Below are 22,398 nucleotides of genomic sequence, written 5' to 3' on the forward strand. Positions count from 1 at the left end.
ATCTCCAACAGAACATGTGGCATTCTAGAGGTATATGAGGTCATAAAATCAATACTCCAATTAGAACACCTGAAATAATTGGCTCTAGTAACAAATGTTTCTTATAATTAAAAATATTGAATGTTTAAAAAACTCTTATAACATTTTAAGTTCCTAAAAGAAATGTGCCTAACACTTAAAAAACAACTTACTTTTCTATATAAATTGTTCACAAAAAAATCTTGCTATTCTATATTACACTATGCATTTATAGTTTTATTAACATATCCCTAGTGGGTATTAATTCTACACAGTACAATCCAATAGAAATTATTCATAGAGAATCAACAAGACTCCAACAATAAAAATATTAGGATCAATGGATTTGTCACAGTTTCTCCACAAGTGTTCATCATAGAAAATAGAGTAAAGGCAAGTTGGCCCCAGTGTTAGGCTGCTACATGAAGTTCCAGAGAGGAGAGACTTAGAGGCAGTGCTTACATTGGGCAGGGGCAGGCTGGACCAGTGACCTTGACAGTTTCTGGACCAGTCGCACAGTCTGGCATGCCCTGTTCCCAAGAAACACAAGCCAGGCCTGCGTGGCCTTGGCAGGCTCTTGAACTTAAACACAGCCAAAGAGATGTTAAAGCCATAACTACAGGAAAGAATCAACAGATTACTGTATCCTACGAACTCTTCACAACAGTTCTCACAGTGACATCGTAAATTAAATCCCTCTCTTCCAAACCAGACTCATCAATTCTAAGGCTACAAATACAACAAATGTGAAAAGTGAATGAAACATTAGCTCACTGATGCCCAGCGCCATCTCTTAACATCGAGGAGTTCTCAAAGAGTATCACACTTCACTGAGTTCATACTTTTGCTTTTATATCCCTGCATTTTTGTACAGGAGATCTATGAAGCAGATGTGAACAAATTGGCAATTTTAATTTATTCACTACTTTAAATCTGTTTCTAATCTTCAACATGGAATCTTATGTAAGTCAAGAAACTGCAGAACCCGGGCAGTTACCAGAGGATGTATGGTTTATAAAGTCCTATATATAAGCATCAATGTGTTTTAAAAGTGGTTTTTAATAACACAAATATCATCTTTCCCTTGATGCCATAAATTAAACAAAATCCATCCCAAAGGGTTGATGGGATTTGAGAACTTAACTTTGACTACTGGGGAAAACTGAACAGTCACCCTGCATACTAAGCCCAAAGTGATCTTCTTACTAGCTGAGTACCTGAGCAGTGTCCTTCTCAATAAACTGGGATAATAACAGGAACTTACCACTCAGAGGATGGTTATGAGTATTAAAAGGAGACAATGCAGTAAAGTGCTTAGTGAGTAGCTGCGCACAAGAACTCAGTGAGTATCAGCTGCAGTTACTGCTGCTGCTGTTGTTAGTGGTTTCAGATGGGCCTAAATTGTTTTCCAATGTGGCCAAGACCCATGGGGCCATTGGTACTGTGGCAATTATTCTGAGAATGAACAGGTTTTTAAATGAGTCTTCTTGGCAGATGTATTTTCATCACAATTTGGGGAACCGTGATTCATAAACACCTAGACCTTGTATTAGCCAGCTATGGATGGTCACGAGGAAAATGAATGTGGCCATTTTACACAAAGATTTGGTAATTTAGTGGTTCAACAGCCAAACTGACCAAACTGGTCTTAAGTGAACAAAGTCCAGTCCTCTCAATGTTTCTTGCACTTGAATACACTGTGGAGGGTAGAAGCGGTCTCTACTGCGTAAACATTATCAGGAGGCACGTACTGATGGGTTACTTTTGCACTCCACACTGCCTGATATCAGTCTTTCACTCTCTAAAAAAACAACACAAAAAGAAGACCCAATGCCACCAGCTGCCAATGCAAGTAACTTTGCAGAGGGCCATCAGCTGGGTAGCATTTTCCTATGTTATTCCAAGGGAAGAGATTCTTTTTATCCAGTACTTACACAACTGAAAGAAGCCATCACGGTGTTTACAAAAATATATCGTCGTGCTGCATACCGCTGTTTAGACACATTTACATTAGAGTTCTGACTCAAGCGTTCTAGCTGACATGTTTTGCCAGGCAGTTACGGCAAGTGTCGCCACATTAAACATACACCAGCACGGCTGGCACCATATGTGCAAAATCACTCTATTACAGTTCTAGAAATTGGTATGCAAGAGCTGTCAAAAATTACAGATCTGCACTGTGAAATGACATAGCACTGAATGAGAAAAGTTACGTTTAGATCTTCTCTAAAAATTTAGTTGTCCAAGAATGAGATTTTAACGAATGACTGAAATATAAGAAAAAATGGAGGAGGTAGTCAGTGGGTATTGGGTTTAGATTCTAGAACACAGGCTTGATAAAAATCCAAATGAGAGCAAACGTATGTTTACTTTTCTGAAAATAGTGCCTGTTTCAACTCGCAGGACGCTGCCTCTGCCTTCTGAGAGCAGCAGAAGGGAGGACAAGACATTAAAGGGGGCAGGAAAATGAAGAAATCACGAACCTGTGGATTCCCAAGTGTGGATTATGGTCTAGGCTCTGGAAGAACACCTGATATTACAGGAATAGCTACCAGACTTTAAAAACTATTCTATCCACATCTGACACGTGGAGTAGTTAGAGCAAATACACTGTGACACTTTATAACCCTATAATCCTGATAAATCTCTTAGGCCAATGTGTTTATGACTGATGAAGAGCCAAGAAAGATCCAGAATATAAATTCACCCACTTGCTTGACAGTTATGAAGCAGCTACCAAAGGAGAGGGCAGCCATTTTTTTGCAGACACTGTCATTACCCTCCTACATTCCTGATGAAACCTTATGAAACACAGATGGTGATGGTAACCTAAACCCCGAAGTGGAAGTCGGGGGTGTAACAGAGAGATGTCCAGGTTCAAGGACTGGATGAAATATTTTCAAGTAAAAAGGGAAGATACAAACTTTACAGATTTTCTTCAAAGCATTCAGCACTGGGGTTAAACCATGAAACTGTGAACAGCGCATCTTCAAGACACTGTGAGAAATGTGCCTCTAGTAAAAATGCTCACATAACAGTGCTCCCCTCCACGGGTTCCTGGCCTACAACCTCCGATGGGATCACAGGTTATCCTAAGCCCAGCAGAACTGCATCTGGGGGCCAGGTCAGTTTGACAAGTAGGCATATATTCTTTGTTGTAGGATTTTAATTTGGGGAAACACAAGACACATCAAGACACTGTCACTGTTGAGGACTCCTCTGATAATGGGGCTTAGGGGACACACGTAGCATTGATAAAAATGCCAAGTTTAGTCTTTCCCGTCAGGTCAGCCCTGTGACCTCCTTCTCTCATCAAGGAAGTGGAGCACAGCTGCATCCTGAGCTGTTTCAACTCACTCCATTTCACACCAACGACAGAATGACTCAAGGAGGGTTCCACAAGCTAACACGAGACTAAGTGTCTATCCATGAAAGCAATCTGTCCAATTGCCAGAGAGGTAGAATATCAACTCAAGAAAATAAGCAACATCTTCAGGTCTCCAAAGAGATCAACAGAAAGACAAATGGAGCAGTGACTTCTTGGTGGTGAGCTTTTTAAACATGGCTCCACAGAGGCCACACTGGTCTTACTAAAAATAAGTGAACATCCTTTGCAAGCCCTGCTTTAAAATCAGGTGACAATGCAGGCAACCCCCGTGTAGCAGGGGGCATGGACCATACCCGAAGGAGAGGGCGTGGCAGAATATCCAAGCAGAGGCTGTGCCACAGCCCAAGTGACTGTCAGCATGTGGCTAAAGGAACACGGCTAGCAGCTGAAGGGAGTTAACGGGACAACTGACCTGGGGCACATGATCTTAGGGACCAGGCCCAGGAGAGGCACGACAACTGGCTGTGCGATGCTGAGTACGCCAGTCATCTTTCTGGGACTTGGTTTCCTCGTGTGCATAAGAGATGGCCAACACGTAGTTCCAACACTTGGGAATCTGTGAAGCCCTGGAAAGCAGCTGATGGCGAACTAACCCACCTGGGACGGTGTGGGGGTGGAGACCGGGAGTGCCTGTGAAGCAGAGGCTGTGAGCAGCCATGTGGCTCGGGAGGCAGAGCTACCCGGGAGCCTTCTCAGGTGATGAGAATTACAGCCGAACCGAAAGTCCCTGTCACGCTCTCTCACAGCAGTGGTGCGAACCCTTCATCTTTCCGCATGTCAGCACATAAGGCTACAGAGAGTGAGGGCAGAGGCGCTCTCCTCAGCACCCGCACTCCACACCTGTGCGACACAGGGCTCCACCATGACGCGCAGATGTGAAGAGACATGCAGAATTCTGAAGCTTGTAGGAAAAAGGTGTGTTGGAAGTTTTTTTTTTTTTTAAAGTGGGAGTCAAATATTGTTGCTAAAGAAAAAAAAAAGGACATTGCACTCAGCAGTAAGGATAACTGGAACCTAATGCAAAAAGGGCAAAGGTAAGATGGAAATACAGATGATAATTTTCTTCTGGCCAAGATTTCCTCTCACCAAAGAATCTTGTAAGGCACGGACTTCTCAGACCTCTAAAAACTCTTCAAAAAGTCTCTTTCTTCCTGGGATGGCCAAAGATAGTAGTCTCCTGGTTCCCAACCAACATCACATTTGCCCTTATCATTTCTTTTACTTACAAATGTTAGCTAACTTGCCCAAAACGGGATTGAAATATTGGTTCTCCCCAAACCACTGAACAGATCTGACAAAGAACCATCTCTGTAAACACTAAAGTTTTTAATGGATGAAATAATCATAACAAAAGCTAAAGAAGGACGTATTTCCAGAGCTGTGAACATAGCTGGTGCTAAGTATTGAACATAAAGGATAGCTTATTGTCTCACAGAAAATGGTTACAAAAACCTCTTTATAAATGGATCCTCATAAACCTTCAATGAATTTCCAGCCAATTTTCACACCCTTAGTCAGGTTTGTAGATGACATTAATAACTTGTAGTAACTTCCGCCCATGCAGCCCTATCCTCTACGAAGCGCGGAACCGTCAATACGCGTGATGGAGGAAGCCTTTCCTGCCACCCAGACCTGAAGCCCTCAGAACCAGGTTCTAGCACCTCCACGGTACAGGTAAGGAATGCGCCCAAAGACAGCACTCACTCTCCAGATGGAGCTCAACAAAGGAAACAGGGGAAAACAAGTGGGAGTGGTTTAGTGGTAACTCAGCCAGAGCTTGTAGCTCAAGGGAACGCTGAGCCGGAAGGAGGCACAAAACACTGGGATGAAACATTTTCGTCAATGACAACAAGTAACAAAAGTTTGATGCAAATTCTAAAGATCAACTCAGCACAGAATGACCCTCACATTTCAGAGAAATTACAGGCAAGCCCATTGCATAGCTGTCGGGACGGCCTTGAAGCTGTGTGTATACAATTCCAGAACATCTGGTCAATTCAGCAACTCCCATCAGTCCCCCACTTGTTTGCTCTTCAGTGCGCCAACCAACCAACCAACTGACATTCTCATCGCTCAGCCCATCACTCTGGCAATGTGTCACCAGAGGCCGCGTGAAGGCCATGGAAGCTGTGAGTCTATGAACCTACAAAATCAAGCTTTTGAAAAGGGTTTTGGATCCTGGAGGTTTCTTGACTGACATAACAAAAACTTACTGTTTGTAAACCCCAGAGATCACACGGTGGCTTTCTGATCAACGTGGTAGAACTCTAGGGGGTTAAAATACCTGAAAAATAACCCAGCTGATTTCCACTTAATCACTGTCTAGCGGTGTCTTTTCTCTGGCTTGTTTTTAATATAGGCTTTATCAATGTAGAAACAGCCTACAAGGTCACCTAACCCATGTCTTCGCTGAGAAGTATGAATTCAAGCCTTTGGAAAACAGACAACTAATTTGAATTAAAGTCAGAGAATGTTTGTTCATTGTCCCTTAAAATAACTCCAGATCTCTACCTCCTGTCATGGGCAGGCACTCTACCCCAATCTGTGAGGACCAGCTCTGCTCAGGAAGCAGTGCTCACTTGATGATTTCAGACAGGTGACCAGGAGCTCGCCTATTCTTTTCACCTTCACTGTCTAGCTAGTAATCATTCAAAATCTCGTTTTTTTCTTTTATAATATCTTGAAAGTCTGTAGTAGGGTCCAGAGACTTCCCAAACAACCCTAAAATGGATTTCTATTTGGGAAGTGTGGCAGAGGGTCAAGAGAGTTACGGTTTGGGATGTGGAAAGTCTGCGAGGAGGACATGCTTTGGACTCTGAGGTGATGGTAACAGGACGCTGACAACTGGAACTCTTCAGAGGACCAGCTACTACAGTGTAAAGATTTTGTCCACTAATCCCCAGACCCATCCTGGGAATTTTTATTGAAGACCTCATCCTGGGAAGCCTGGTGATCGATCCCTTCATAAAACGAGCCACCGTTGTGCAGGAAAGTCCCTACAGCCCGCCCCTGCCGGGCATGACCCACGGCGTCGCTGAACACTTTGTTTATCTGTTCCTCCGAGGGCATCCACCAGTCGGGGTTGGAGGTACAGTGCATCCTAATGAATTCTGTGGGAATACACACAACAATAAAGAGAGAGAGAGAAAAACAGCTGGTTTTTGCAGAAGATGACAGGCAGGCTGCTTAAACATTTACAGAAGCTCTATAAGAAATCTTTATGGGAAATCCAATGTAATGCTATGATGATGTCACTCCTCAGACTCAACTTATTACATGTAAGTTTTCTACTCATGGGCAAAAGTAAAAATCCTCCTAAGGAACATCTGCTATTGGAATGAAAGGTAAATGTCATCTGCAAGATGTACGATACACCATGCTTAGTAAGAGTTATGGAGTACGTTTCAAACCTGTGGTGGTATCTAACATTTTTAGAATGTTAACTATTTCCAGAAATACAGCAAGTATCGTTGGCATGGTATTCTTTAACCAGCCACTAATCTGCAGAGTAAGTACAACAGAATTAACAAAATCTCAATGACTGAGAAACTGCCCAAATTGTAGTTCAGAAGTGGTTTCCACATTCTCAACACATATCGTAGGTTATACGTATTTCTCTCATTGGGATATCCACACATGTGCTGACAAATATTTTTTACGTCAGATTTCCTCTAAATATTTACTTTCACCAGAAAGCAATCAGTACACCTAGAAGGGTGAATATATAAAAAGTAGTTAAGACTCCCATGAAACAAACTCGGCTTCCCTTTGCATTCAGCTCAAACGACCCGTTCTTCTGGTTTTCTCAGGGGGTCAGGCCCCAGGCATAACCTCTACCTGGCTATGAACCCTCGTAAACTGAAGTGAGCATTTTGGAAAAAGTTCTAACTCAATCTGTGTTATTTTTGCATAGCTGATTCCAAGTGTGATGTGACTATTATTTGCACCCAGTTTCTTCTCCAACAGGTCTGGTTGTAGGACTGGATTTGTCTAAAATTACTGTGTGAAATCCTGGCCCTATCTGCCTTTGGGAGACGCTGATGCTTTTCAAGTACGTGGACCACAAAAATCTCAAGAACTGAATTCACTGTGCCCATCTTAGTAGATAGAGTATATCTCAATGGAGAAACAGGGGCATCACCAAGTTCACTGGCATTCCCTCCAATTTTGTTCCTGGGGTGACAGCCTCGCTCATCTCACCGGAGTCCCAGCCTTGGTTGCCTTCCTCAACGGAAAGAACAATGTTTGTTCAGCAACTCATCTTCCCAAAGTGCCAGAATCAGATGGCTTAGCCTTGGGCACAGACCTGGGAAACACTGAAGGATAATTCCCTAATCCTTCTCTGTCCCCTTCACACCCCTTCTGTATTTAGTTAGTGTTCAGTAACTTGTAGTTTCCAGTCGTCTGTGTCCGGACTCTTCACTCTTATCAACCCGAGGATTTAAAAGCTAAGGAATGAGGACACTGTGAACTTGCAACTCTGAGAATGTGCCACTCTGTGACACCTCTCAATTCCACCCTCTCTTTAGTGTCTGTTGTTGACATAGGACTTTCTCTAATATTGTGGTAAAGACTATTAAAATCTAAAGGCAGAATTCAGGCTGTTACACAGATAGGGAGCATTTTCACAGGGCCTCTTCCCTCTAGGGTCAAACCACCTTCAGCAGAGGTCAGCCTGCAGTTTGGTTCCATTTCGCAAGGCACCTTGTTTTCCATCACTAAAGTGTTCAATGGTCTGAGGTTTCCTCGGCTGTTCTAATCTTGCTTACGACAGGGTTGTCCACTTCGGGCATCACCAGGTCTAAGTCTTTAGGAAAGGGATGCCCTCTGGGTCACAGGAAGGCCTTAGGATTTCAGCCTTTGGGACAAACATGTAAATGCTCTAACTGGCTGCCCCTGACACAAACAGCCACCATGTTTTGCCTACATATCTCCACCCGGGGGCTGGGTGGATGCCTCTGGGTGTGTCCCCATGTGAGGCATGAGTTGGAGAATGTAGATTCTGGTTAGCCAACCTGGATTTTGTCAGTGTCACAGTGGGCCAGGCAACATTTCAGGACAGCAGCACCGTGGTTTGGAATGTGCGCTAATCCCTCGGTTTCACTGACTTGCTGGTTAAAATGTAAAATGTTTAATAAGAATTTCTGGAAAGGGATACAACTGTGAGGCCCCTTTTTGGGACTCCCCTTAAAATTCCTAGGGCAACCTCTTGGAGTACAATGTTCCCAGGAGTGTCCCAACCTCACAAATGCCTGTCACTCTTGGTGAGTAACTGTCAGCTCTGATGATGCTGAGGAATGAAGGAAACTATGACTAGTTTGCTAAGACCCTGGAAATTTCCATCACCCACTGAGTAGGTGGAATTTTCAGACTGGCCAACAGGGGGTGCTCTGGCTCACTCGTGCCTCATGGAGTGGTGGTTTCCTGGTGGTTTTCTCAAGGATGGGCCACCTGCACCAGAATCACCTGTGATGAGCAGCGATGCAGGACTCTCTCACTCCCACTCCAGACCTGCTAAATTGGAAGCCTGGGGGTGGGGTTGCTGAGGAATTTCAGCTGCTAACAAGCCTACATATGTGTCTTAGGCACCCTGACGTTCCGGACTACCACGGGCATCCCGGGAGGGAATGCTGGAGGGTTCTTTCTGAAAACCAAGGCCACATCAGTAATAATGTTTCTTTACTGTGACTGCTTCACCAGGGAATACTTTGATCCCTGCCCAAGTAAATTATTAGTTTTTTCCAACCAATAAAACTACTATTGAATTATAAAGGTTAATGTTTGAGCCTTCTGATGTGAATTTGTCCTGCGTGAACAGTGTTCCTGGTGGCACTATAATGTTTCTACCTGTCTAAATCTGTGTTTATTTGCACCTGCTGAATCAACTTTATAGCTCGATTCCTCCTTCTTACCCTCTGCCTGGCCTACCATCATGTGGATCAGCTGCAAAGTAATCAGTTGTTAATACAGAGGGAATGGTATTATCTAAGCAACATTATAAATACAGACACTTTAAAAATACTAACGAAATAAAGTCTGACTGGGCAATGAATACTTTAGGCACCCCAATTTTAAGGGAAATTAATTCTAAATAAATGTAATGAGTTAGGTGCAAGGGTGCAAATACTCTTGAGAAGGGTGTGGTGGGGGGGCACAAGCTGCAAATGGAAATGGGAGGTATCGTTTTACTAAGTTTTGGAAAATTCCATGTCTTCCCTTCCTCCGTGCATTTCCCAATGCTCCAGTTTTGCTGGAGGTGGCCTTCTGAGGCAGCCAAGAAACCCTGGATTTAAAGCGTGAAACATGAGGTGCTATGCAATGCTTATGTGCCACTGAGAACACCAAGGCTAAAAGCAAACAAAGGTTTTTTTAAAGAACTTCTCGATACCAAGTAGATGGGCCACATGAAGCCTAGAAAGGTCTCAGCAGGAAAAACCAAAATACAGTAAAGGCTGAACACTTGCACGGGGGAGCCACAGCCAATGCGGTGAAATGAGATCACAGATGGTGACACTGAGCGGAAGGATGCAGTACCTCGGAGGCATGTTACTTTAACTGGATCCAGAGGGCGTCTTTCAGGACCTGTCTCTCCTGACTGCACTGACCTTTTCCTTTTCCCAAGGCCGCATGAGTACTTAAGCTCATCGGTTGTGAAAACAAATCTGATGAGGTATCGAAGGAGCCGTCTCCCATCTTTCTTTGAAGAATTTACCGCCTCGTCCCACTGTTTGCTCGTTATGTAGACAGGATAGTTGTTCAACAGCTGCTTGCTTCCCTGGAAAAGCGAAGTATTTTCTCATTACCTACTTAGCCAGCCAGCCAAGGCGATCTCCATTTCAAAGGCAAACATGCTTTTTAACCAAGTGGCTCTGCTGACAATGAACCAGGTACTGAAGAGCACAGGTAATTGCTCACACTCAGAACGGGCACTTTTCAAATTACATTTGCATTTTCTATAACAAGAGCCAATGAGGTATAATGAACACCTTTGAAAAGACGAGCTATTTATAACTTGCATTTTAACAGGTAGGTTAAAATGTGTCAAGATCCAATGACAGGGAACAGTATTTAAATATAACCCGTAACTTTCCTTTTCAATCTATTAAAATATGCAAAAATGACTTTGAAGAGTGTGATCAAACAGGTCTCTTCATCCTTTGGTTGGCGGTTAAGTATTTTTAGAAATGATGCTAGTGGTCTATTTTCGTAAGGTATTACTTGTGTTTAGTTCACCTAACACCTATGATAGCCATTGCATAACAGTAGAAACAACATTAAAAAGTGAATTAAAAAGGGGGGAATTGTGAAAACTAAAAAAAAAATTAATAATAATAACGCAAACCAGGTTTCCTCAAATTATAGCTTCTGCAAATGCCACTATGTCAACTCAAAATTTTTCTTCCTTTTCATCTTAATTTATGTATGCTATAAAATTCCCAGGCTCAATAGCTGCAGTGGGACTAATTACAGGAATTTCTGTAACATTTAGAAGCCATGTTTAGTCAATTCCACCTACACAACCATTACTTTAGTTCTGGTTGTCCATAAAATTCTACAGTCCAGGACAAATTAATTAACCCATGATCTTAGTTTTAATGTACTCCTTCCCTAGTAATTAAGGTGTACCAAATAAAAAAAAAAACTCGTTCAGTTTTACAACTCTGCAAATTTACTACAGGTTATAAATTTGGCACTGTTTGGGTCTGATAGGGTTTTATTTCAAAAAGTGCTGTTAGTTAAGCACTGAGAAGGGCAAACAGCACAAGGCCCACAGGGAAGGTGCAGACTGTCCTCTGAAGCTGTCACCGAGTCACACCTACGGAAAGTCATCACCACACTGGTCACACTTCCTGGAACTAGGAGTAGTGTGACTCGGATTCCTTGTTAAGGGAGGCAGTTGAGGCACATGGTTCATACTTTGAATTTAGACCAGTTTGGAGTCTGAACTGAATCTTGGTTCCAGGTCTTATTCGTGTGTTTTGAGCTAGTGACTTCAACTGGTTGGACCAAAGTTTCCCTGTTCGTAAAATGGGAAGAACTAAATTATTGTGGGCTTAAGATCTGAGTATACGGGAGCATAAGCCAAGCCCTGGCTCTGGTGCTATACATGATTCCACATGGACAGGAGTCCAGAGTTTCCAAAGGGTCCCTTCAGCCCAGGCCGCTCTCTCACGGTGGGAGGTGAGAGACGGAGGGAGGACGGGGGTCTGGGGGTACAGAGAAGCGAGGAGGAAAGGTACAGGATCCAGGGGGTCAGACAACCATTCCAGTGAGCCAGGGTGTGCGGGACTGAGGAGTCAAGGTGATTCCCAGGTGAAATGGTGGTGTCTTTCACAAAGACAAGAAACAGAGAGAGGGTCACGGTGCGGAGGAAGGGGTGGATTGCAAGGAAGAGAATCCATCTGGTTCCCATGCACAGGGAGGAATGAGTTTATAAGGGTTGTGATGAGAGGAGCCCTCAGGACAGCAGGGTGGGGCCTGAGGAAGGGGGGACCCAGGGCTGGGCGCCTCAGACCACATATTGTGTCAAAAGTATTTCTGTGGAAGAACATTACTAATAACCGTCACCATTTATGGAGCCAGCAATGCACGGCCTGAGGCCAGCCCCGTGCACTCTGTAGCTTTGGTCTCTGTGACCCTCACGGGTGGTACCATTGCAAAGCTGGGCTCTGGGGCGTGCCTCAGACAGGTGACCAACATCTAAACTTCAGCTCTTTCTGTCACACTAAGAATGACAATCTTAGCTTGCAGGTTTGTGGTGAGGAAACTGCCAGTCTCTCCACCTGAAGATAAGCCCAGGAGGGCTGACGTGTTTAGTCTGTGCCTTCCTCAGTGCTCTACTCTCAGGGCTGAGAACAGCGTCTGACACACAGCAGGCACAATGGATATCTGCGGAATGACTGATGCAGAGGATGCTAGCGCAGCTGGTATGAAGCGCACACTCAAGAATGGTAACTATGATGAAAGTTCTTTCTTGTTTTCTCTCTTTTTATTGCTGTGGCACTGGGACATCTGAAGAGCTTCTGATGAATATAAATTGGCAAAGTGAAAGATCTTTAAGGAGAACAACAAAGACAAGGGTCTCCATTAAGCCCCCATTTTAAGTCCCCATTAAAAGCGGGTACTGGGGACAGAGGGCTTCCACTAATCCTTAATTTAAGATCATCCTCTCCATGATGGTCCTTGTAAGTACAATGTCAGCTTCAGAAAAGGAGACTGAAGCTGGTTGTTAAACCTTCTACTTATTTAATGCCGTGCAAGTTTTTTTACTACTAAAAAATATTTTTACTGTTTATTTTTGAGAGAGAGAAACAGAGTTAAAGTGCGGGAGGAGCAGAGAGAGAGGCAGACACAGGATCTGAAGCAAACTCCAGGCTCTGAGCTGTCAGCAGAGCCTCATGTGGAGCTTGAACCCACGAACTGTGAGATCATGACCTGAGCTGAAGTTGGATGTTTAATTGACTGAGCCACCCAGGTGCCCCTAATGCTGTACAACTTTTAAAAACAGCTTTCCCTTGCGTGTCGGAGCTCTTTGAGCTCATTGGGCAAGCCAGCGTTCCTGTAACTGTCTGGCCAAGGATGTTAAATCATTTTCCAAGGTCTCACAAGGCAAAAAGGCAGAACTGGGGACCTGGTCTCCGAATTCAGAGTCCACCCCTAATACCAGGGTTGAGTCTGTTTCAAGATGAGAGGTACCAGAGATGAGGAAGCTCACAAACCAAGGAGCTTTCTCGAATCCTTAGAAAGAATCCACTCGTACAGAAGAGCTCAACAGCTCTCAATAAAATGAAGCTCTCCATAAGTGTAAAAATACCATTTGGAGGTAATTTTCTTAAAAAAGGAATAGCAGGAAGAAAGCAATTTACAGTCCCAAACAACTCAGATGCTCCCTGTTTTGTGTAAGGACGAGATTTACCATACTGTTTTAGCATAGTTAATAGAAATAAAATGTGATCAATAATACTAATGAGAAAATGCCCAAATGCCTGAAATGACAGTAAAAATAGAATAATGGTGATGATGGGTAATAAAAGTTTAAATATTCCAATCCAGAGGAAATGTAGATATGTCCTTTTTTTATGTTTTTATGGAACTCTCACTGAATATTCTCTTCAATTAACCACCAACAGGTTATTAAAATCTGATCTATATGTCACTTTGAAAAAAACCCAACTCATTTAATGTTTTCACAGACTCATAAACAAATGGAAGACATGTATGCATTAACATTTAAGTAGCTTTTGAATTACTCTTAGGAACAATGTACTCTGTGAGCACAGAGAGGGTATGGCAATCAGGGAGAGCTTCTTGGAGGAAGTGGGCTTTTTGGAAGTGCTTTTCTGTATAATAGAAATGTCAAGTTCAGAAATGTGAATCCTATTCTAGGGAGCAATCAAAGGATTTCAAGCATGTGACATTTATTCTGGAATAAATGCTAGTTTAGAAAATTAACTTCCTAGTGTGGAGAAAGAAAAATCTTGTTGGAATAGCCCAGGTAAAAAGTGTGGGGAGGGAGAGAAAAGAGAAACTACTCAATGTAATGCAGCTGTGGAACAAACAGATGTCAGGAATGAGGAAGAGGAAGGAGTCAGTGATGACTCAGAAATTTCTGCCTGCGGTTATTGCTGCCTTTCCTGGAGAGAAAAGAGGGGTAGGGATGGGCTGTCAGAGGCCGTGTCAGGAGTCTGAGGGTGCGAGAGCATTCCACTGTGGGTCAGCAGTAGGACACAGTGGCTGGGAGTTGGGGACTGGTGGTCCAGATCTAGATGTGGGACTTGTTAGCCTGGATGTAGCTGGTGTCCAGAGCGAGAACATAACTGACCTAAGAAGGGTAGTGGATGGCGAGAGAGGGAGATGAAGGGGGACACTCTGGGGAACGATGGACGGGAAACTCCCTGAGGTGTAATAAGGCCAGGGAACCAGAAGAGAGTCCTGACACTGAGGCCAAGAGAAAGAGAGAGCATGGAGTAGGAGGGTGAGGTCCCAGGGATGATGGGAGCTGGAAAAAGGGCCTCGCACTGGATGGCTGGGAGCGTCCCCAGGGCCACTTGCAGAGGACTTCAGTAAGTAGTCAAGGTGCAGCCAGATTCCGGGGGATGAAGAGCAAGTTGGAAACCAAGAGCAGAGAAATGAATACAGACCAGTCTTTCAAGTGTTTAGTCACTAAAAAATGAAGTGACCATTCCGCAAGTGCCTTCAACAATAAGCGCTGGGGTCATGAGTGGGATGAGACCTGGCCCAACCTTCAAGGAACCCGATGCGCAGTGGTGCCCAGTGGAAGTCTGGACAGAGGCTGCACTGGGCCTATTTTCATGGTGGGAAGACTTGAGCGTCTGATACTCAGAGGAGCGAGCCAGTAAATCGGTGCACAAGACAAGGAATAACTGAAGGCACGAAGCCCCAGAAGGGGGAGGGCAGTGTGGGTGAAAGAACAGGTGTGGATGGATGGCACCGGCAAGGGGGTGGGGCAGGGCTTCCTGGGGGCGCCAGGTGTGCCAGAAGGTAGGAATCAGCACGGCAGAATTCGCTGGATTGACTTCAACTTGGCATCGCTTACTTATTTGCTGAATTCAAGAGAGGGAGGGTGGTGGGACCAGGCAGAGGGTGCTGGAGGAAAGGAGCAGGCCTCTGATGGAGGTCCGCCAAACTTCAGGGAAAGGGAGTGACCGCCAGACAGGTCTCACGCCACAGGTGAGTTTCAGGGTCTTTTCATCCTCTGGTCAATTTTATGTGCAGAAAAGTGGGAAGTTGTGTGTCCTTGTCTATATTCAGCAGAGAGGCATGGGTTCAGGGTGGCAGGTGTGCGGCTGGATCTATGAAGCGGTTCGCATGAGGACAGAATTTAAAAAAAAAAATTAAATATTTTAGAGAGAAAAAGGGAGACAGTGCAAGTGGGGGAGGGGCACAGAGAGGGGGACACAGAATTTGAAGCAGAATCCAGGCTCCGAGCTGTCAGCACAGAGCCCGATGTGGGGCTTGAACCCATGAACTGTGAGATCATGACACGAGCCGAAGTCAGATGCTTAACAGACTGAGCCGCCCAGGCGCCCCACGAGGATGGAATTTCAAGATGACTTCACTTAGACACAGTGAGTGTGGAAGGATGTGTGATGAGGAGACAGGAAGGCCCACAGCCTGCCATCACCAGTGAACAACTCACCTTGCCAAGGGAAGAAAACTATGTGAAAAGAGCTGACGTACTGCTATCAATCCAGGACATTTCTAACCTCAGCAAAGTACAGTGCTATTGTTTCCTCCACTGCATTTAGGTTTGAAAATTCATACAATTTAAACAACATATATTCGAAACCAAGCCTTGAAAATCTCGTAAAAATGTACCACATTTTTTTTTTTATTTTTTTTTATTTTTAAAAATGTACCACGTTTAGACCGACATACCAGCAGAACAGACCTTTCTCCTACACTTTGGGAGGGACTGTGGTCGCTCCCACTGAGCTCCAGAGGAAGAAATGCTCGCATTCCAGAGCCCCAGGTCAGGAAAACACCCAACTAAAAATCAAGAAGCACGGGTGGTGCCTTAGACCAAGGGGCCTTCTGGAACACTGGCTCTGCCAGAGAGAAGGGCGGGCTGGCGTTTCCCACTTCAGCCTCTGTGCGGAAAGAATGCCAAAAGACTTGCCTATGCCATTTAAACTGGTATTTCTTTGCCGCCCCCTTGAGAGTACAGCGTTGAATGTTGGTGAGTTCAATACACGCATGATCTTCCTCCACAGTATATGGACTCACAGGTAATAAGCACCGTAGACCTCGGAAAGTCAGAAATGTGTCGTGCCGGCCACCCTGTTGAGGCGCATCTGCGGAAGCTGTGGAGGAGCTCTGTCCGAGGGAAACTACAAACACAAGGACATCTACCTTTTGGCTGGAAACCTACCTCGGCGGGCTGGTCGGCGGGCTGCGGGACCAGGAGCTGGTTGTGATGCTGCAGCACGGTCTTCAAGTAATCCAGAACAGTCTGGCAGGGCACTGGGAGGGCAAGATGGCAACGGTGACACGTTAGCTACCCCGGGGCACGGAAATTAAGAGCTTTAAAGTTTGAAGAGATTTTTGATGTAAACTTCTAAAAAAAAAAACAAAGACTTATTTTCTAAAGGAAATAGAATCTTCTTTCACTTGACATCCGTAGTTCTTTCAGTTTGTAAATACAGAACAGATGCTACGGTTTGGGGAGAATTTTTAGGCTCAGCACAATTCACTGGAAACTTTCAAGTCATACTTACTCTGAGATGAATTTGGGTCAACGATAATGATCAATGAACCACTCACAGAAGAGATGTATCTTGTCTTCTTGAACTCAAGTTGTAACATCAGCACTCAGTGATGCTTTTTCAAATCAAGGTACTGCAAACTAATGTTTCGCGAGTTTTTAATCAATAATATAATGCTCATTTTTACGGACAGATTCATTCCTAGTTCTGCAAGAAAGCAGCTTCCCAACGTGGGTACAGCTGGCCACGTTGTGTATTTCATTATCTGTTGCACTCATCTTTTGAGGTTGAATCTCATAGATTCATTGACTAATTACCATAAAACTAAACAGATATTAACCCAACATGAAGCCTGACAGTTTCTGTACCACTGAAAAAATAATTCCTCCATCATAACTGATATAAGAACTGTTTTAGAAGTAGTACTAATTGCTTTTAAAGGTCTTGGTAGCTTAGTTAATAACCCAGTTTATAGGAATTATTGCCACTATCTATCTCAGCTGTGTGTTTTCTTCGGCTTTTTTTGTCACATTAAAGAAAATAATAAATATTTAACCTAAACCCCTAATTTAAAGTATCACCATTGCTTCCTACACTTGGTTTTTCTCACCTTTTTTTTAAGATCGCAAACAGAAGTTATCATCTTTATCCGCACAACTTACAGCTTTGGGGATTTTAGGTGATATCATGCTGTACTATAACAAATCAAAAACTAAATCAACATCCTTTTGAAGAACTTGAATGATAGGAAGTAGCAGCAGTTTAGGAATCTTTTCTTCTTGCCAAAAAAAAGTACTGTATATTCCTAAATAACCATCCTTGTGGACCTGTGTCTCACAGGCCTGTCACAGGCCATGCCAAAGCAGTCCTTCAAATATGGTCTTCAAACCTGAGAAGCATGTGCCAAACAACCACAAAGTCAACAAAAAGAAGGCATACATGTCTCAGTTTGAAATAGGCCTTTTCTTAAGCTACAGCTTAATAAAACCTGTCAAGCGCCTCTAATTTCACCAGCCTGTTAAGAGTCTAACCCACTTTACAGATGCCGCAGCAAGTTAAGAATGACTCTTTTGTTAATGGCATCGACTGGGGGGGGGGGGGGGGAAGCAGGGGACCTGGGAAGGTAATGCTGAGTTTCTGCTAACTGTGTGGCCTGCGGGACCCCACTGAGCTTGCATGTCTAAGTCTCCTGCACGCAGGGCTGAGTGGGAGGCACCTAACAGCAGCACTGTGTCCTTTGCAGTTAGCGCTCAGAACCAAACGCTGCCGGACACGTCACTGCTTTGCCAAGGGACACGTGCAAGGTGTTACTCTGGGTTTATTTGGGAAGTTTCAGTAAAACTTGCAAATACTCATGGACTTATTAGGATTTGGATGAAACCTCTTTTGATCCCTTACCCATGTTTTACAGTTATTAAGATCTCTATGAAAAAATGTTTAAGCACTAAAATGCTACAAGACTGAGTATTCACCATGACCTCAACCATGTTATGAACAGTTATGTACATAAAGAGATTGCAAAGAAATAAGCCGAAGGGTTAATAATAATTAACGATTATATGTTAGTGGAAAGATTATATTTTGCAGCAAGCGGCAACGATTATACAATACATCATCCTTGCAAAAAACCAGTTTAAATACATTTCTACACTGGGCACGTATTATTATGTAAAAGTGGTTTGAAGAATGTCTACATAATTATTGTCTCCCCTTCCTTTGCTATATATTATCTACAGTGTTCATCTAGCCCTGGAAAGGCTTGGAGGCCAACTCTCCCATCTCCTAGCAGTGCCAAGCTGTGACCAAGGCCAGCTGATTCAAATGTTGGAAGAAAACAGAATTTCATGCGCATTTACTGGGTGTAGGGGGCAAGTGGGTCCTGTAGGTCGGTATCTGGGCACAGGACCGAAGGCCAGGAAGACAAGACAAAGCTCCTATTTAGCCAGTTACAAAACAGAACTCAGTCGTTTAAGCATGCGACTCTTGGTTTGAACTCGGGTCATGATCTTGTGGTTTTGTGAGTCTGAGCCCCATGTTGGGACTCTGTGTTGACAGGATGGAGCCTGCTTGGGATTCTCTCTTTCTCCCTCTTTTTGCCTTTCCCCCACTTGTGGGATCTGTCTCTATCAAAATAAATAAATAAACTTAAAAAAAAAAAAACGAAACAGCCACGGGGCACGACACTGGGCCCTGGGTGACCCCCTCCTCCAACCCCTCCCTGGTGTGCTCCCAGCCCAGACCCTCACAAGCAGAGGCCTCCAGGCCCCTATCCAGCCTGGGGCTAGAGCCTGTCCCTGCTGTTACCAATTTGGAATGTCACTCCCTACTGGGGCTCTTTGGAGGGTTGCCTAGATTTATAATAGAGAAGCTGTACAATCAAATGAAATATTTTCAGTGAAAAAAGAAAGTCAGCCTGGAAAATAGAGATAGTTGTGTCTATTCAAGAGGGATGAGAGTGGAAGGAAACATCATCCTGACCCAGGGCTACACCACGCTGCCTTCTGGGAGAAGCGCCAGGCACCAAGAAGGCAACCATGGAAAACCCCTGCCCTCTTGCCCCGCTGTTCCTCAACCTACAGATCTGTGGACACACTGTGGAATTTCTCAGTGAGCACATGGGGCCCTCTGAGAAGGGGAATAAGGGGCCTCTGCTTCCTTTGAGATCCCTGCAGTCCTGGCCAGACGCTGTTCCTCTGGCCTCCAAGAGATAAGAGACAGGGTCAGGGCTTCTGGCAAGAAAAGAGCAGCAGGGTCCTCAAGGAGCCGATTATGTCCCAGATGCCTTCACATCCAACTGACTCCTCATGCACATTCTGAATATTAAGCAAGTCGTTCCTGCCGATGGAGAAGTTACCACCTTGGACCCACTGGGCAGGTTTCATTTATTTACTTACACATTCCATAAAAGAAAGGCACATGCACCGAGCAGGTTTAATGAGACAATAAATGAGAAACCAAAAACCCAAGCTTCTATTAAAGGGAAGGGAGAACAGGAGGGTACCCCAAATGTCCCTAGTATCTATCCTGATATTGAGAATTCTCCCTCCAACTATGTAATAGGATTTTAATTTTTTTATGTTTATTTATTTTTGAGAGAGAGAGAGAGAGAAACAAAGCGGGAGTGGGGGAGAGGCAGAGAGGGAAACAGAATCTGAGGCAGGCTCCAGGCTCTGAGCTGTCAGCACAGAGCCTGATGTGGGGCTTGATCTCACACACCATGAGATCATGACCTGAGCCGAAGCTGGACGCTTGACCAACTGAGCCATCCAGGTGCCCCCCACCATGAAATAGCATTTTAAAATGCATAACAGAATCCTAGAAAAAGCAAAATACCTGAGGCAAAAAAAGCAAGTTAGGAAGATCTTTTGTGTCAACAAATAAAGAATGAGAGAAACCGATTACAAATACCCTATAGGGTACATAAGACATCCAGATGAATATGCTACTCTCAAAAACAAACACACTCTTTGGCTTCGATGGTTTGATTTTCTCATGGTCAGAGTTAAGTCAGTTAAATCCACAAAGACAGGGTCTTCAACACATTCTCAGTACTAGTATATAACAGCTGACAAAAAGGCATGAGAAAAATTGGTCCCAAAGTAATTCTTGGGTACTTTCTTCCCTTGATGTACTGCCTCTGGCACTAGGAACTGTGTGATTCTGGGCAAGTTACTCAACCTCTCTTAGCCTCTGTTGTCTCATTTGTAAAACCTGGGCAATTGCCTACTGTATACGGTTACTGTGAAGATCGAAATGATACATGTAAAGCAGAAAGCACCCAGTAGATACCTGCCTAATGTAAGCTACTATTTTACGAGTAGGAGCCTAGAGAATTCCTTAAAGGTCACTTAACTGACTGCTGACTTTGTTTTAAGGCTCTTCCAAGGAAAACTGCTCCAATACTGTTTTCCCCCCATATTAAGGGTGCTTGGGCTTGAGTACCCAATTTTCATTGCAGATCATTACATTAAAATCTTGATCAGAGTTTCTCTTGTTTCTCAAGCATTATTTAATCTACTTTGCTGTATAATTATTTTTAAAGACTCATAAAACAACACCTATGACTTTATAGGGAGATTGAAGTTATTTACCATCCTCTGATGACCATGCCATCTGTGCACTTACATCATCTTTAAGTGTCCTACTCACATTGTGTCTGTAAAGTAGAAGCACTTGAACTGTAAATTTGTAGAGATAAACAATGAGCTTTAAGTAATGCTCAGCCTTACAGATGCATGTTTATGCTTTTGATTATGACAATGTCCCACCTCCATCAAATTTAACTGACGAGGGTAGATGCCACAAAATGCCTGACCCTAGGCTAGGATTTAGGAGACACAGATGATGCTGACTTCATCTCCTCAAGGAGCTGAGATGGCCTGCCCTCTCCTCATATTGGGACACCAGGGAGAAACAGAAAAGAGAACAAAAATACACACAGTAAAAACTTCCCCTGATATGGACTTTCACAGACGTATGCATGATATACTATGGCAAGCGGTTCACTCTGCCTGGGATCAGGGGGTAGAATTCGTTACAGAGGTTAGTGTCACCTGAACTGGGTACTGAAGGATAAGCTGGAGTTTCTCAAGTAGGGAAAAGAAAAGTATGTTCTTGAAATGGAAGGAAAAGCGGGAGTAAGGGAAGACCAGAAGCAAGTAAAAGGCTGCTCAGGAATCACAAATTGTTCCCTGGGGATGGAATGCTTGGTGTGTTGTGGGAACTGAGAGTCTAGTCTCCAAAAACAGACAGGAAAAGATTCAGGTAGCAAAGGACTCCACGTGTTATACTGAGTGCTGGAATTTACTTTACAGACCAGGTGAAGCCTTTGGAGGCTTTTCAGCAGGGAGAGGCTGGAGTCTGGGAGGAGGGGAGCAGCTACTGGAACAGTCCATGTTGAGACAGGCCCGGATGAAAACAGCAGGGGGGACCCATACCGATGGGTATGCAAGAGGTGGAATCCAGACAGGAGGCTGACAAGACATATGGGAGAGAGATGCATAATGGATGGATTGGACATTCCTAACTTGAGTCATTGACTGCATGCTGACCTCTTTTTAAGAACACCACTTACAATCTGGGGCGCCTGTGTTTCTTAGCTGGTTAAGTGTCCAGTTTGTGAATTTGAACCCTGTGTGAGGCACTGTGCTGTCAGTTCAGAGCCTGGAGCCTGCTTCAGACTCTTTATCTTCCTCCCTCTGCCCCTCCCCTACTCACACTCTGTGTGTCTCTTTCTCAAAATTAACCATTAAAAAAATAAGAAAAAAAGAATACCACTTACAATCTAAGAAAACCACTTAAAATTTCTGTATTACTAGGTACAGAACAGCTTCCCTCTCTGTTTCTTTCTTTTTAATGTTTACTTATTTTGAGAGAGAGAATGAGAGAGCAGAGGAGGGACAGAGAGATAGGGAGAGAGAATCCCAAGCAGGCTTGAGCTGTCAGCGCAGAGACTGATGCAGGGCTCCATCTCATGAACTGTGAGATCATGACCCAAGCCGAAACCAGGTCTCTGCTGCCTAACCAACTGCACCACCCAGGACCCCTCTCCTCTCTGTTTTTATAGTTGCTATTTATTGAGCACTTACTGGAAGACCTAACAGACACTCAACTGCTACTTAATGGACTTAATACTTCCAGTATTCTAATAGAATTATTAATCCCATGGTACAGAAAGAAACAGGCTCAGAATGGTTAAGTGGTTTGCCAAAAATCACAGCTGGCAAATAGCAGAAGCAGAATTCCAAACCCAGATTCGACTCCAAA

General features: G+C 44.0%; 1 protein-coding gene across 1 annotated transcript in view; it reads right to left on the reverse strand.

Moving 5' to 3' along the window:
- Positions 1-4,774: 4,774 nt before the first annotated feature.
- BEND4 (BEN domain containing 4) overlaps positions 4,775-22,398 on the reverse strand; it is a 31,652-nt gene continuing 14,028 nt past the window's right edge. The window contains exons 3-5 of the mRNA XM_039227018.1: positions 16,299-16,390; positions 9,941-10,181; positions 4,775-6,516 (exon numbers count right to left, since the gene is read on the reverse strand). Coding sequence (XP_039082949.1) covers positions 6,299-6,516; positions 9,941-10,181; positions 16,299-16,390 — 551 coding nt within the window. The 3' untranslated portion in view covers positions 4,775-6,298. The remainder of the gene's footprint in view (positions 6,517-9,940; positions 10,182-16,298; positions 16,391-22,398) is intronic.

Source organism: Hyaena hyaena, unplaced genomic scaffold (genome assembly GCF_003009895.1).
Source record: "Hyaena hyaena isolate Hyena2069 unplaced genomic scaffold, ASM300989v1 scaffold_24, whole genome shotgun sequence".
NCBI lineage: Eukaryota > Metazoa > Chordata > Mammalia > Carnivora > Hyaenidae > Hyaena > Hyaena hyaena.